We start from the raw sequence: 12253 nt of genomic DNA, 5'->3' as shown, positions 1-12253 counted from the left end.
GCACAGATGAGCTATTAAATTCTGCATGTAGTTTAAAGTAGAAGCAGTGAAACGTAATAATCCAAATAGGATTTATTATAAATTCTGTGATTTTTCCTCTTTGTAGGGCCATCTCTGAGTTTTTCCTTTAAAAATTGAATAGTTCAATGAGTGTTTTTGAAATTAACTCTTATTGGCTAATTATTCACTTTATTTATTTACAATTTAATTCCTATATTGTATGATGAATCACCAGAATCAGTCAGTAATGCATCTGCTAACTGGATAACTACTTTCATTTTGGTTTTATTAACAAATAAGTTACAGCTATTTTTAATAAATTTTCAGGATTGCTAACTCTGTTAGTAAAATTCACAGAGTTTTTGAGCTCTGAAACCCTTCTAACACTCTGCAATTCTCCAAACAGTCTGAAAAACAACAAAAAGTCCCATTATGATCCAAAAGAATAAAAACAATGCTTCAGTTTGAAGAGAGTGTCACGTTTTGGATTCCTTTTTCATATCTAGTTAACTTTATATACAGTTAGAGTATAATGTGACAGTAAATTTATACTCCTCCATTGTCACCTGTTCAAAATGCATCAGAATAGTCCATATTTTTTTTTTGTTTTTAAATCTCCATCAGAGCCTGTGTGAGAACTGGAATAAAGAAGCAGCCACGTTCTCCCCCACTGGAAAAGTTCCAGAAGGGAAAGGGCTCTTGACATTACAGAGCTAAAGGAGTTTTCAAGACACTTTCTATTTCCATACTCGTTCTTTTGTATGCTAGGTTGCCTGCCATTATGTTTATGTAATTCTGACAGTGTTCTTAATGACACACTAACAGATTGTAAAACATGCTGCTGGCATTTACTTGTTTTTTATATTTTTAAAACAATGTCCTTCATGTAACAGTAGTTAAGCGCGGCAGAAGGACATCATTAGAGCCATGGTTAAACTGTAATTTACACCATTAGGAAGGCAGGAGCAATTTTTATTGCCTGGCAATTTTCTTGCTGAAATATTTGGACCATATGGCTCAATTTGTGTAATAACCTTAATTTCAGCACCCTTCAGGTCTGCCTCCATCTCCTACGGAATGGTAAAATGCGGTTTAGCAGAAAAGGCAACTGTCTATACTTAGAGAGTTGAGATTAATAACATGTCACGTCCTGTTTTTGGTGAAGGAATTCGAACAGCAGCCAGATGGTATCTCTACAAATAACTGTCAGGGGTCTTGATCTAATCAATACAATGTATTAATACATCTCCCTTCGCTGCTTCTCGAGGGGCTAGCGTGCAACATCTGGAAAGATTGGAGGGACCGCCAAGTAGAAAGCTGATCCTTTTCAGAATCAAACTGAGCCCAATTAATTTTTCATGTATACTTGATAACTGTTTCATAATGAGCTATGCGTCTTGACGGAGTTAGGGTTGGCGGCATGAGCGGCTTGTGCTTCCTATCCCCATTCAGTCCACTTACAGAAACCAAGCCATTAATCAAACTATCTGGCATAAAACTGAAATCTCAGCTCAGCAAGAGATCAATAACCATCCTTAAAAAAAAAAAAAAAAAGCAACAACAAAGACCCCATCACAGAACAAGGCTCTAGTGGGCAAAAGTATCCAGGAATGACATTAGTAATTAGTTTAACAAAAAAACAAAACTCAGAACCATACTCACCTGACAGGCACCTATAACACAGAATTTAATATTAGCTTCCTGTCAAAAAGTAACATTTAAGTCCATTAAAAATACACGGCCATTCTGCTTCCTAGATACAGAGGCCATCTGGCCCCTATTCACCATAATTGCTATTATAGACTCAAAAATAATATTTATATAGTGCTGTAAGTTAACAGACGGACACCCATTCCCACTCCCAAAGAGCTTTCTGTTGATAAACTCACATTTTAGCACTGTGCAGGAATTAGGGTCTTGCCCCCTAAAAAAAGAGTGTGACAAGATTATACACCCATTCCAGGGCTTTTTGTAAAGTCTGAAAGGAGGAGAGAGAGAGGTCACTTGGCAGGCAGAAAATGGGAAACTGCAACAAGCATAGGGGAGACGAGCTTGAATGAGGCTGTGAAGCTGAGTGATGGGAATGGATTCAAAAGGGAGCAGTAAAGAGAAAGGACAGGAGGTCAGCTGAGAATACTAAACTTATCTTGTGTAGGACACCCAATGGCTGTTTGATGAGAATGACTTTGGTGACTGTAGACCTGGATTAGATTCAAATGGAGTCCCTAGCGGTACAAGGCTCTGTATTATATTACCAACTCCCAGGAGTCACACGGCTTGCTCTTGCTTTTTTTTAAAAAGAGGTTCTGTTTATTAAAATTACACACTGCTTGTTAAAATTCCCTATGAAGTATAAGCATATGACATAACACTTCTCAGCCAATTTGAATACAAGACCTTGTCTGTAGAGAGAAGTGGGGCAGGGGGATGGGATGGGACGGGATGCGGGGTGGGGAATGGCCTTTCTAATTACCAGCTGAAGAATGCCTGTATCTATAGCTGCTGGGCATGACCCTGGGGATTTTAGGAAGCTGTCCTGTGACTTTACTAACAGAGTTATCTTGGAGTTGCCTGATATATCCATTTAAGAATGTTTCTTAAATGTGAATTAAAATCTAGTCAAATCCAATTAAGCGGTTTTAAACAGATATCTAATTTGAAAAACAGCTGTATATTTTACCCAACAAATTTCTGCCTCCTCCTTCTCCAATTTTATTCCCTACTTATATATGAAAAAGCATCTGTAGTTTACCAGTACCTTGTTTTTAAAGCAGATTTAGTGCAGTCACACACAACATGGCACAAAGGGATGAATGTCCCTCATATTGTATCTTCCTATCAAATATTACATAATAAGGTGAAGTTTTGGGGGGGTTTATTTTGTTTTTACAAATTAGAAAACACCCTGTCAATGGTGGTTTCCTACAGTGCCTGATTAGCTTAATCTTATTTTCACAACTGAAATGCAAGACTTATAGAAAAACATAATAGGGAAAAGCATAAATGTAAAGCATATGTAAAACATATAGCGTAATAGCACATGGAGCATTTATATAATCTCATTTTATGCATCTATCTTTAGGCTTTGTCATGTGGCCACCTGTTCTCTTATGACGCAGATGCACAAACTGAAAAGCTTACCACTTCCAGACTGCTGCCCACCACCACCTCTCTGTCAGAGGGTACCATCTTTTAAATCTGCCAACCTGCATAATCCCATTCTGTGGGTTAGGAAAGACCATCTGATGAATAAGCTTAAAATCAACCACCTTCTTTTGACTGACACATGCCAGTAGCGGCACACAAGTGCACTGGAGAAAAGCAGTGCTGTGTGAACAGCCCAAGGACAGTAAATGTCTGTGCCTTAGATGTTCTGGATGTTTCATGGTCTATAGAGGACATTCATGCTCCTAACTAGGTTAGATGCCTGAAGTTAGACATTGTAAATATCCCTCAAAAAACCTAAGTCTATATATGTGTTTCACTCATCAAAAAAAAGACCTATGGAATGGGTGAAAACTGGATCTTCCACAAGGAGAAACCCAAGGATAAAATACACTAGATATTTCCAAATAGGTAACTAATTTATTTGTAGAAAAAAAATTCCCTGTTGATCCAGGCACTCTGTTTTAGTCAATCGAGACTGTGCAATTAGGCATGGTCAGACATAACCCAACCCGTGTTTTCACTTCCGGTCCAAAAATTTACCAAAGGGCAAAGTTATGTTAACTTCTCGTTGCATGCTGAATTAGGGAGAAAATATTCAAGAAAAAAAAATGTAAAAAAAATAAACTAATTTGGTGTAACCTTCACTAATTCAAATCAACAGTTGCCTGACCACACATGAAGACCTCACAGACACCAGATAAACCTTTCTCTGTTACCCTGCATTCTAACTCGCAAGGATTCTTTCATTCTTGGCAGAGTTCCAGCAAGGTCTAAAGTTATGTTTCTGTGGCCACCAAAAGCAGCCAGGAGACACTGAAGTGGCCTCGGTTACAGCAAAGGTGGTATAAATAGAAGAGCTGAAGCATCTCTCTTTCTCGCTCACCATTCTCATCCAATTTTATTATCACAGTACTTCAGCAAAGTTGTGCGACAATCCATTTTATCCTTTCTGCTCTAATTAGGCAATTCTACATGTCTGTCTTGATAGGTGGAGCTTACTGAAGCACTTAATCAGTTTCTGGAGGGGCATCGTAGTGCCAATCCAAATGCTTATTTAAACAGAGCTGTAGTGCCAAATCCAGCATATTCTGCAGCAGCATGGAAACAACAGAATCTGTGAGACACAGATTGCCTCACACACTTTTTTTTTTTTTTTTTTTTAGCAGCCTTCAATGCGAAGGAGCACTTGTCCTATATTCATCCTGTGTAAGTTTAACAGGTCTAGAGATTAAAACACAGGAAGCATTTTATATTATTGGGCTTTCCTGGCAAATAAAACAATTACAGCAATTCCAGTACAAGCCCTTCCTGAAACTGTGCTAACGAGGCTTTGAATCTTAAAAACTGCATTTAAATCAAATTATTAATTTGCAAACCCATCACATACAGCACACACGTAGTAGGTGTGGGTCATTTCATTGAAATTAGAAAGCAAATGTCTCTATACATGAGAGGTCACCAGTTGTTGTAAGTTAAAATCTTTTCACTGTTAGGCATAATTAAAATAGTCTAACAGTGGTTTCAGTAATTTAAACATTGCAGTATTGTTGTAATATTTTTCTAGGCTTCAAGAGTCCACAATTGTTTGGTCCAATCAAATCTGGGAACACTAGAGAAGTTATCACCCATCAAGGTAATTACTTTGAAGTTGAAATAATTACTCCATCAATGTTAATGGTCTTTCAACTTCAATAAAGCACTCACCTGCCGATAATCACAGCTAACCTCTTGCTCTCATGCAATTCCCTCTCTATTTAGCAGGTTATATTACAGCCGTTAGAGTGGTCACTTGTCCTGAACAGCTGCTGAATTTCACTTTGATCGGCTGTGAACCATAAAAAAATTAGTCATCTGTGTATGATTTCCCCCTAACCCATAAGCCCTTGCAGAGCTAAGGATACGATCTTTTGGCTGTATCAGGGCACTGCTGAGCAGCCATCTTGTTTCTGGTTGTGGCTACTTTCCACTCGCTAACAGCAGCACAGTAGCCTAATTAACTTTTGCCCTCCACTGCCGTTTACAGCTTTCATTCTTTGCTAAGTAGCACATCTGAAATTATGGCATGTGCAGGGATTCCTCCATTTGCTCTCATCTTGTTTTCTTAGAAGGCAGTCCATTTTCCAGGCATCTGAAATATGCATGTATAAAAAAGTTTCACCAGTCCTTCTCTTTGGCATATTTTTTCCTCATTCTTGTGGCTATGACCTTCATTCTTTCTTCTATAAGGAAGTTGTCATGCACAGACCTGCATACTGCATTACAGAAAAATGTGATGTACAAGGAAGTTAATAACTACGTAGTATCTCATCTCTAATGCTGCCAGATATTCACTGGTCTATATGAGGAAACAGAAATGAAGGATCACACATGGATGTATTAAGTATTTCTGAATGTGATGAATAGAAAGGAACTAACTCTGGATGCAAGACTCCAGATATCTGTAAAATCCTGCATAAGAGGCATATGTATATGACAGTACTGGCCACTTAAGATTATTTCTGATATAATATATTTTATAGAGAGTTTTTCAGCAAGTAGACTTTACTTATAATTTTTAGTTTGGTTATATATTTTATATACAAATTTCTGTCTGGTTATAGCAACATAATCGCGCAAGCCAAGCCTTATCCTCCTACCAAAGTCTCTGTTATTACTGCTATTCTGCAATATGTCTACAGATTTCCCTACCACAGATGAAGCATCTGCCAAGAGGAGCTTGGCCAGTGTAGTTATATACCATCTCCCCAAATAATGTAAGGTAAGCCAACATATGTTCTCAACTGTTAGCATAGCTGCATCCAAACCAAAGACTTTGCTGGTGTAGTGATATCAGCTAAGAGATGTGCTAATTTTTTACACCCCAAGCTGACATAGCTATGCCAAAAAAGCCTTATAGGATAAATTTGGCCTGAGACCCTCATACTGCAAAACACAATCTGAGCAGAACTGTGCTTCTAGGTAGGTACGGGTGTAGGATTTCCTAGTAATAAGGCCTATAATGCTTACACCTATCTCTTGCATCCTGAAACAAGCACATTGTACTTTTAGTTACATTCTGCTGAGGTGGATTTGACACACTGCGGCCTTGATTCTACACAGTAATAATGGGGGTCACTGGCCAACGCAGGCAGAGTTTTTCTTTATAACCCTCACCTCTGGATGCTTTTCCTTCTCCAAGCACATTCTAATAGCTACATATTCTTACATAGTTTACTTATCTTCTTCGCTTTGAATTATCCTGCTCATTATAAACAACCACATACTTGATACAATTGTCATGAGAAAAAGAGCATTACATATCCAAAAAACATCTACCAAGGAAAAATTCAAACTTACCCACAGTTTTACCTCACAGTAACATTTGGAATATAACAACTAAAGAGCTCTGACGCTTTGATGCTGTTTGTCAGGTCCTGGCTTTATAATGAAATCACCTCTGGATCCTATGTTCACAAGTTTAAGACCAAAGTTCACCAGAATAAGAAGTTTGCTTTGACAATCTAGTCACCTTACACAGATTTTTATAAATGAGAGCTTACTGTCAATCTATTCCCCTATAAACACCTCTGTCTCATGTTAATGCTGTCAATAAGACACAAAATATTATTCTAGCTTTAGAGGGTTAAAATGAACTGGGAAGACATTGCAGGAGACACTTCTACTGCTGTAACCAGTCTTGACTTGACTTTGGTCTGCAAATAAACCAGAACGTCAGTTTAACTTGCTGTCACCTAACATCTCTCACTACACTCCTGGCCAAACAAGCTAGGGAAATGGGTGACACTCCTCTTTAACTGTGAAGCATCAAAATGGCTCGCACGTACTTCACTTGCTTCTGATAGTGCGGGGAGATGTTTGCCGTTTGAGTGGCAGCAGCTTTTGCTCCCTGAACTGAGCTCTCATTTTTATCTCCATAGGCAGTATAAAATTTCAAGAGATCAGCAATGACCTTAAAGTACTGGACAGTCATACCTTTGACACATTAATTCAAATATAGATCAATGCACCCTAACTAGGGAGTGAATACCTGCATTTTGGGAAGGTAGAATGGATAGGAGACTGTCAAATGGTTGGAAAACCCAGAAGATGCTTTGCATTTGGCTCTGGAAATGGATGGAAATGAAGCTGTCAAATCAGGACGCTCTGCAGGGACATCAGCGAGACCTGCAGTGTCACAAGGATGGTATTTCTGCTTTAGGTTTTGGTCAAGCTTTATGTCCTGTGGCAGGCAACCAGGGTGCAACCGACAAGAGCAAGGGTGGGATCGGCTACCATGATTCTAGCACTGCTTTTTTTCTGGAATAATCTACTGGGATAAGAATGGAGTCTAACAGACGAAATAAAGGACCAAACTCATTGCTTGCTTAATACTTTAAGTCTTGCTTGTAACATGGATGCTTGTGTGAGAGAATGACTAATGGCGTATCCCACGAGGGAGCTCCAATAGAGATGCTTTAGGAGATTAAATGATTTAGCCTAGTACCCCTGAAAGCTATATTTTAAAGGGGCAGAAGTTTAATCATTGGAATGCTAGTTCCTTCAATAAAATTACATTTTAATTAAAGTGTCTCATTCACAAAGCTACAGTTAAGGGTATATAAGCAATTTCATGAAAAAATTCTATTTTTAAGGGGTTATAACTTTGAAAGTTGGTGTCCAGGTTTTTGCCTGCTGAGATAATTGACCTGACCCCCCTGAAGATATGTTTGATAACAGAAGTCCGTGCACTTTATGTCAATAACTTTGATTCAAAGCTTTAGCTGTTCTACTATATTCAGAAGAGGTAGGATTCATATCTCAGCTCGTTGGTATAAATCAGCAACGACTCTATTGAGTCAATGTAGCTGCAACAGCTTAAAGTGAATGCAACTGATGGAAGAGCTGTGCAGAAAGATTTTTCACCAAAGGTTAGTATAATATTTACAAATAAAAATGGGTAGTGAAAATAATAATCCATAAATGTTCATGACAAAGGCCAGCAGAAAAAACATGCAAGTCAGCTTTGCTGAAACACTAGTAGAACAGCTATGCATATGCTGCCAGAATGTCATTTTGATTCAGGGTGGTGTTTGGGGAAAATAAAGGATTTTGGAGCCAGGAATATGCTAATTCAGTAAATAATAGCTTGTTAATTTAAAAGGCTTTTAACTGATGCTGTTAAAAAAACACACTGTGGCAACATTATTTAAAAGACCATTTTGGTAGGTTTTATTACCCACAATACAACCATCTTGGACATTTTCTGTTGGCATGCTTAGAAGACATTGCAATGCATGACCAGCCAGGTCAATTCTGATGCTCAGCAACACATTGCATGCTGCTGAAGCAGAGTAGTAGGAGAAGCCCTGTCATTTTCCTGGTTTTGAGATCTTAAGTGTCCTATCACAATTATGATTGTGATTTTTTTTTTTAACTAGTTAAGGGAGCTAAGTAGCAAAATGCTACTGAAGTTCAATAACTTCAAAATCCCAATCTATTTTTTAAAACTTAGCATACTGTACAATGCAAATGCAACTACTTCAGAAACCAAAAGTATGTATTCCTATCATTCAGACCAGGATCTCTTTTATTTTTCAGAATAAGATGTATTACAAACTTAGTCCATTTAGGCTTCCAGGAAGCTATATACAAAACTGCTTTGGACCCATATGATCACAACAGTATGTTATATTACCGAGCTGGAAACTTCTCCCACCTTGTCATGTTGACGTTTGTCTGAGGCAGTTACTTAAAGGTTACTATTGGGAATTCCAGAGAAAGCTCTTTGGGATTCTACATGAATGTCAAACAGATACTTTATAATTGGGGTAAGTAAGAATTTAAGGGAAAATCTAGGTTTATGAAATTGAGGTGGCACTGCTGAGGAAACTCAACTTTATTACAACCTCCTTAAACATTTTCTAAAATGTATTTTCAGAAGACAGCCAAGTACAGCAGCTACCCTAATATATAGCAGTTCAGTACAACTACCTATAAGCTGTCTTTCTATAGAAAGACTAGAATGTAATATATAGATGGGAGGAGCAGTGGTAACTGCACAAACCATAACCACTTCTGTCACTGATTTACATAACATTGTTAGTCCGTTCACAAAACAACCTGCCCTTTCCTATCTCTAGGAATAGAAATGTAATATTTACAGACATTCATGTTTGTCAAGTCCCTTGAAGGGAAAAACATGTTAGCAGTGCAAAGTAACATTCTAATATAAGTACATGTAATGAAAGTAAAAGTAGATATGCTTTTATTATTGATGAATTATGAGGGGAATAGGCAAATGTGTTGCATATATGAACTATGTAATTACTAATGAATTCATTCACTTTGTGATTCCAGCTGAATTACAAAACTAGAATTATACAGAAGGAGGACTCATTTTGTTGTTCTTTGTGCAGATCCCACAAAACTATTTCAACAGTCAGACAAAAAGGTCAGGACAGTATTTTCAGAGTGAGGCTGACAAAGTTAGATGTATGTGCTTAATTCCTCCAGACATGATCCATCTATGCTTTTGAGTAAGCTACTTGTCTCTATCAGGAATTACATATTAATGTGAAATGTTTCAGTCTGCATTGGGCCAAATACAAAATTTAAACGAATAAAACTGCTGGCAATTGGAAACCCCATTTTTCCAGTCAGTATTAAATAAGATTTTAAAATAGCAAAGAAATCAAAGCAGAGTAAAAATAACTTAAAACTGGTTTTGTGGTCCAGTTCTTACCATTACGGTTAGTGCTGTAACAGCTGGGATGCTAAATGTTGGATCGCTGCGTTTTTCTTGATAGACTACTCGATACAGAGATATAACACCATTGGGAGAGACAGGCTGGGTCCAGTTCAACCGCACTGAGTATGCACTTGTTGCTTGTGCCCAAGGGGCTCCCATGCCCTGTGGGGAAGCCTCCAGAGTTACAGTTGAAGCCCATAGGCTGTCCACTGATCCCACAGCATTTTGAGCTCTGACACGATATTCGTAGAGAGTAAAAGGCTGTAGAGCATCGGATGCATCAATAAATTCCAAAGCTCCTTCAGCCCAGATGAACAAAAGCAGCTCTTCTTGACTGCCCACAGGACGTCTGAAATTAAATCAAAGACAACATGCTTAAAATTGAAAATAACTTTAACAGTCCCATGGTAGTAGGTTTTGAAATTCTATTCAACCTGTACCTGATGAGGTACACAGAATTTATTTCTATACATTACACACACATGGAACTGCCTATCTATCTTTGCATCTTAAAAGCATTTCCCTGAATTTGTGTTAGGTGCTGAGTAATGAAGAAGAGATTTTTGAGGCAATCATGTAATTATTCTCCTTTATCTAGAGGAGTAGTGTAAAGCATGTCAAACTAGTGTGCTGTCACAAACCGTAGCAGCAGAGTAGCAATACAACAGCATATTGTCCTTTTGGGATAGAACACATCAGATATGAGACTTTCAGAATTTATAATGTGAAATTTCAAATCCATATGTAGTGGCTAAGTAATGACTAGAATTGCAATATGGGTGCGAGTTTTTAACACTTCTGATAATGAAAATTTATGGAGGTACTCACCTCAGGATGCCCCATTACGGAAAACTTATGACCAATATACTTGAGAAAAACGTTAGCTAGTGGATAAGGGATAGATACTCTATCATGCCGTCAAAACCAAAGCTGTGCACTTTTGAGTTCTGGTTTGCTCACAATAAATACTACATTTGTTCTTGTGAAGGGAATAAGTAATCCCTTGTGCGTAAACTTAGCAGAATTTGCAGCTCCACCACAAAACCTCATTAAAATATCACAAGTAGTCCTTTCTGTAATAAACTACATATTTTTTTCCAATGCTGTTTTTGTTTAAAAACGCAAATTTAAGATATAGGAAGATAATTCACTGTGTAGGCTTTTGGCACAATGAGGGGTATTTTGTGCATATGGATATATCTGTAGATACACACTCACATATACATTCTAGATGATCTTTGAAGGTCCCTTCCAACCCTAACCATTCTATTATTCTATTCTATGATACATATATATGTATATTTAGCATTCCTACTACAGATCTGCTTATGTTGGACCTGGTGATATTCTGAGTATCAGAGGAGATAACAGATGATCCTCAGCCCCCTTCTAATATGGTGCCTTCTAGCATATAATTTACAACAGTTGTAATAAGGCAAGCACTCATCTTCAAAACAGAGTTATCAAATCAATTCTTTCAATTGGCATAAAAATGTTTGTGTGAAAATTAAGTTGGTTAAACACTGTGATAAATCTCAACGACGGTTGTGTTGTACTGCACATGAATTTAAGTGTTTCCCCTACTCTTCACAGGAACCTTGGCCTTCGCAGAAGGTAAAAGCACTGTCATCCTCCATGCCAACAACAAAAACCAAATTACATCATCTGCCAATTTTATTGCAAGTAGGGCAAATTTGCAGAACTAAAATTGGTTTATCTGACTACTGGATGTCATCATCACTACACACACATAGAAACTGAAGAATATTTCTTTGGCAAGAGAAAATCGGTATTTCATAGAATTCTGTTGGATTTTATTTTGTTAGACTAACCTCAGGAATGACTTAAAAAATACAAAATGCAACAATTTTTTAAAACTTATAATCTTTGATGCTTGTAATAATATACACCCAGGTATTTACCTGCAAATATGAGGAATATAATGAATACATGTGTGTACACAGCTGTTTATTAATCTTTTTTTTATATGCATATATAAGGCATGCATGAACACCTTATTGTCTTATACGAAGCTAAAGATTTTTTGCTAAACTCTGAGATAAGTAGGCTATATGGACACTGTTTAGTTTGAAAGGGTTGAAGTGTGATTTTTAAAAAATAAGAATTTTGAGGTACAATGTCTCTAGTGTACTGAAATAGGCAAATTATAAGATGTCTTGATACTGAAAACTGGGGGGCAGAACTGAGTGAAAGGCAGGAAAGATTCCCCAGCAATTCCTCTTGCAACAAAGTGTCTGAGAGAGTCAGGGCACAAAATTTCCTATTGGCCCCAAAATTCCATCAGCTATTTTTAATACATTTCCCCATGCTCTATTGTAACAGCAAATTAAGCCTTAT

At 37.5% G+C, this 12253-nt stretch overlaps 1 protein-coding gene across 1 annotated transcript in view; it reads right to left on the bottom strand.

Annotated features, from left to right (window-relative positions):
• Positions 1–12253, bottom strand: part of USH2A (usherin) — a 386243-nt gene that overhangs the window by 42381 nt on the left and 331609 nt on the right. The window contains exon 60 of the mRNA XM_086744172.1: positions 9890–10244. Coding sequence (XP_086600298.1) covers positions 9890–10244 — 355 coding nt within the window. The remainder of the gene's footprint in view (positions 1–9889; positions 10245–12253) is intronic.

The sequence above is a fragment of the Chlamydotis macqueenii genome, chromosome 3 (genome assembly GCF_036417535.1).
Source record: "Chlamydotis macqueenii isolate bChlMac1 chromosome 3, bChlMac1.mat, whole genome shotgun sequence".
NCBI classification, from domain to species: domain Eukaryota; kingdom Metazoa; phylum Chordata; class Aves; order Otidiformes; family Otididae; genus Chlamydotis; species Chlamydotis macqueenii.
This window is presented reverse-complemented; position numbering and strand designations above follow the sequence as displayed.